We start from the raw sequence: 3,787 nt of genomic DNA on the forward strand, positions 1-3,787 counted from the left end.
GAAACTGGATCCTTATTTTGAGCCCAGGAATTTTTTTTTTTTTTGGATAGATAAGCCCACGAGACTTGGTAAGGCTATCAACATCAATCTGAATAGAATTAGGTTACATTTTTATAGTATGCTACTAGACTGGTTTCTCAGATTAAAACAGTCTGGTGAAGAAATAAATAGTGATAAGATAAACTGATCACCCAGTCTAAATCAAAACTAATCACTGTCTACATCAATATAAACCCCCGCAAATTTTAATTTTTTTGGCCCAAGCTACCTCCAGCCAAGCCTACAGTCAATATACCATCAAGCCCTGTAAACCCAAGTTTGCCCACGAGTAAATTACACAACAGATTTTGTGCCAGAAAAAAAAAAATTATACAACAGATTGAACACTCAATATACAATCAAGCCCTGTAAACCCAAGTTTGCCCAAGAGTAAATTACACAACAGATTGAGATGTTCCCTAAAAATTCTGTTGACTTCGGACCCCGGTGGATTCGAACCACCATCCTCTTAACCATATTCGGTTTGAGCGCTCTTACCGTTTTGAGCTTAGGAATCCATATTCCCCATTGTACTTCTGACCAACCAACAAGACTGAAAAACTCTAAGCTTCCAACCTTGTGAAACCCAAAAACCCACCCCTTAATGATGTTCATTTGCGCCCACACCGGTGCAGGTTCTATGCAACCATGTAGCATTCCTTTCCCCTCATTTAAACAGTTTAGTTGGCTTACAGTAATTAAGAAACCAAAACACTTAGTTTACCCTTCTTGTAGTTTGGCTTAACTCGATAGGAGGGCCAAAACTTCCACTGTTGAGTTGTCTATCCTACGTCTACTTAATAATATTTTGGGTTAATTACTTGGACAGATTGCTTGAAGCCCCATGAAACCTAATGGTGTTCATCTATCATAAATGGTTGAATGAAAAGACTATGTTACCCTTATGAGTTATTCAACCTAACAAACCCACATCGATTTAAGTATTGGATTAAGGAATTCCCCCTTCACCCATCTTCCATCTCAAGATCACTGGAAAATCACTAGAAAATCTAATGGTGTTAGTCTATCATTAATGGTTGAATGAAAAGATTGCTTGAAGCCCCATGAAACCTAATGGTGTTAGTCTATCATTAATGGTTGAATGAAAAGACCTTATGAGTTATTCAACCTAACAAACCCAAATCGATTTAAGTATTGGATTAAGGAATTCCCCCTTCACCCATCTTCCATCTCAAGATCACTGGAAAATCACTAGAAAATCTTTGTCTAGACCCAGAAAACCAGATTATGGAAACAAGAATAACAAGATAAGATCACGTCTAAGATTCTCACAGAGGAAAACATCCAACCTAATAGAATTCAATTCAAAGAGGAAAGAATAAGGCGAGATGGATTTAAATTAACTTTATTGGCCGGCTGTATCCCATATGTGTATTGGCCGGCTGTATCCCATATGTAAGCTTTGATGATCTTAGCATCGATCTTAATATTCCGATAAGAAAATTCCACTCCAATAGTAGTAGGCTTGGAATGGAGGCCGAAATTATCCCAAGCCAATATTGTGAACAGAATCGACTTCCCAACAGTAGTCTCATATGAGAATTGCTAAGAGGTAATCACCCTCATCCAAGGAGTCCGCCATGACTGAAGAGCTTTTTAACTAGTTCTCCAAAGGAGAAGAGGACGAAAAAGGCATTGGAGAAGAAGAAATGGAGCAGAAAGGAAGATATGAAACTGTATAAAGCAAAAGCCAGAAAGAGACTTTCTTTAGTTTTGAGGCTGTGAATTGGATTGGATTCGCGAGAGAGACAGAAACTGGACTGCCAACTGCAAGATTTCTTTTTATAATTATATATATACTGTGAAAATTTGAAACTTGAGCGTTCTACAACAGAGTTATACGTGTAACAAAATTCTAGTACTCCCTTCGCCATTCTACAACCCATATATAGCAAGGGTTGTGTATAAAGGGTATTATTTGTGAACCATAGGAGAAACATTTCTTTGGCCACCACAAGGGTTGCAACTTGGCAGCAACCCGGTTAGCTGACAAATTTTTTCCAGCTCGAGGGAGTAATAGGGACCAAGGCCACACACTAATTCTCAAACGATATAGATTTATTTCCGTAATTTAATTTTTATTTTCGTTATATATATAAAAAAGAAGAGCAAACTCTTAAGCAACAAGTCCCCAAGCATCCCACAAGAATATATTCCAGAAATAAAAAATTTTCAACCAATACAAGCCAAGGAAAAGAGAAATTAAGTTCTACAGCCTAGAGTAACCACATCGTACTGAAAAAAAAAAAAAAAATCCATGCGTGATCATGTAACAAGTAATAACATATAACGGACGAGCTTGGAGTGCCTGGAATTTTTTAATTGAAAAGGAATTCAAAGAATGTGAGAATGGATATAATACCCTGATGAAGAGAATTTAGAACCTTCACGTACTTTCACCTGTAAACTTCCTCTCCGCAAGACACAGTCTGCTTGAAGAGCCGCAATCTTCCACCAATTTGGGTCAGGAACATGAACTGAACAAGTGGGCAGTGGCAGCAGTACTTCAATTTCGTGTGCAAGGAAGAGCTCCTTAAAGCCAATATACTGATAAGGGTAGATAGAGCCAACGACCAGAAATCAGCAATTCGTGAAATCTTCCATAAGAAGCCAATTACCAGTAGGACCATTCACTTACAGAGTTACTCCACAAGCTCAAACTAGTGTCTGTATAAATTCCTTACAAAATTACAAGGGAAAACAAAACAACCATTCGTAAGGTATATTTGGCACACCCCAATTCCTCAGCGTATCTTTGACATGGGATTATGGATGCATCCACACAAACACAGAGACAGAGACAGAGACAGAGACAGAGATGGAGTCCACTATTTTCAAGGCAGCCCGTGGAAGGTTAGGAAGGAACTATGATTTCATGGTTATATAATAAACGATAATTGAATTATTACCTTGATTCCATGCTTATATTATTTTGATCGATAATGCTATAAGTGAACTGAACTGATCGACAGATATGATCAGGCTGAAAAAATTAGAACTAGTGAGATTGTTGTGTTCACGAATTTACCTTCGGAATTTTGAATGCATGAAGTTGGTTCCTCACTTGCTTCTGTTGGAGATTGACATATATATCTAGCGTTCATGTCTTAGACTGCCTTGTGAGTTCGCACTTGTGAGTTCGCACGAATCGTCGGATTGCAGGAAGGAGCGACGCTGAACACACACACACACACACAGAGCGCCGACGCAACGGTGGGGAGATCCCGGGCAAAAACCCCGTGCGATCTCCCCAAGAAACCCAAAAAAGATGATTTTTTTATTAACTTTTGTGACCTGCCATGCAAGCGCACCTGACATGGCAAAGGTCTGATGACACAAGAGGTTTCGACACATATCCCTCGGATGACTCGAGGCGTTGTAACGATCTCTTATACATCACACCACACTAATCTCTCTCACCTTTCTCACCTCCCTCTTCCTTTCGCCACGGATATCATCAAGCTTCGATTAGTTACAACCACTTTCACCATCATTCACCGCCCTCTCAGACTTCAAACAAAACCCTCGCCCCGCATCCACAAGCCAGAAATCGCTGAAGAAAGGTGCAATCTTCGAGAAAACGCAGAACCTGCAAAAGAAAATCCGCGAAAGAACAAAGAAAAACGATCAATCCATTAAATAGAATCGACAAACCATCACCGGATCTGATCCGCGCTCTCTACGAATCCACCTCCCCTGACGCTCTGCGCAACCTCCATAACATCTC

General features: G+C 39.7%; 1 protein-coding gene across 3 annotated transcripts in view; it reads right to left on the bottom strand.

Moving 5' to 3' along the window:
- LOC122084038 overlaps positions 1-3,192 on the bottom strand; it is a 9,086-nt gene extending 5,894 nt beyond the window's left edge. Inside the window, exons 1-2 of one of the 3 annotated variants that reach the window (XM_042652032.1) lie at positions 3,089-3,191; positions 2,423-2,537 (exon numbers count right to left, since the gene is read on the bottom strand). In XM_042652032.1, the coding sequence (XP_042507966.1) occupies positions 2,423-2,537; positions 3,089-3,164 (191 nt within the window). In that variant the 5' untranslated portion in view covers positions 3,165-3,191. Of the gene's footprint in view, positions 1-2,176; positions 2,608-3,088 lie in introns of those variants that run through there. The other 2 variants (XM_042652033.1, XR_006141813.1) reach the window with 2 other exon arrangements.
- Between the last annotated feature and the right edge of the window lie 595 nt (positions 3,193-3,787).

Source organism: Macadamia integrifolia, chromosome 7 (assembly GCF_013358625.1).
Source record: "Macadamia integrifolia cultivar HAES 741 chromosome 7, SCU_Mint_v3, whole genome shotgun sequence".
Taxonomy (NCBI): Eukaryota; Viridiplantae; Streptophyta; class Magnoliopsida; order Proteales; family Proteaceae; genus Macadamia; species Macadamia integrifolia.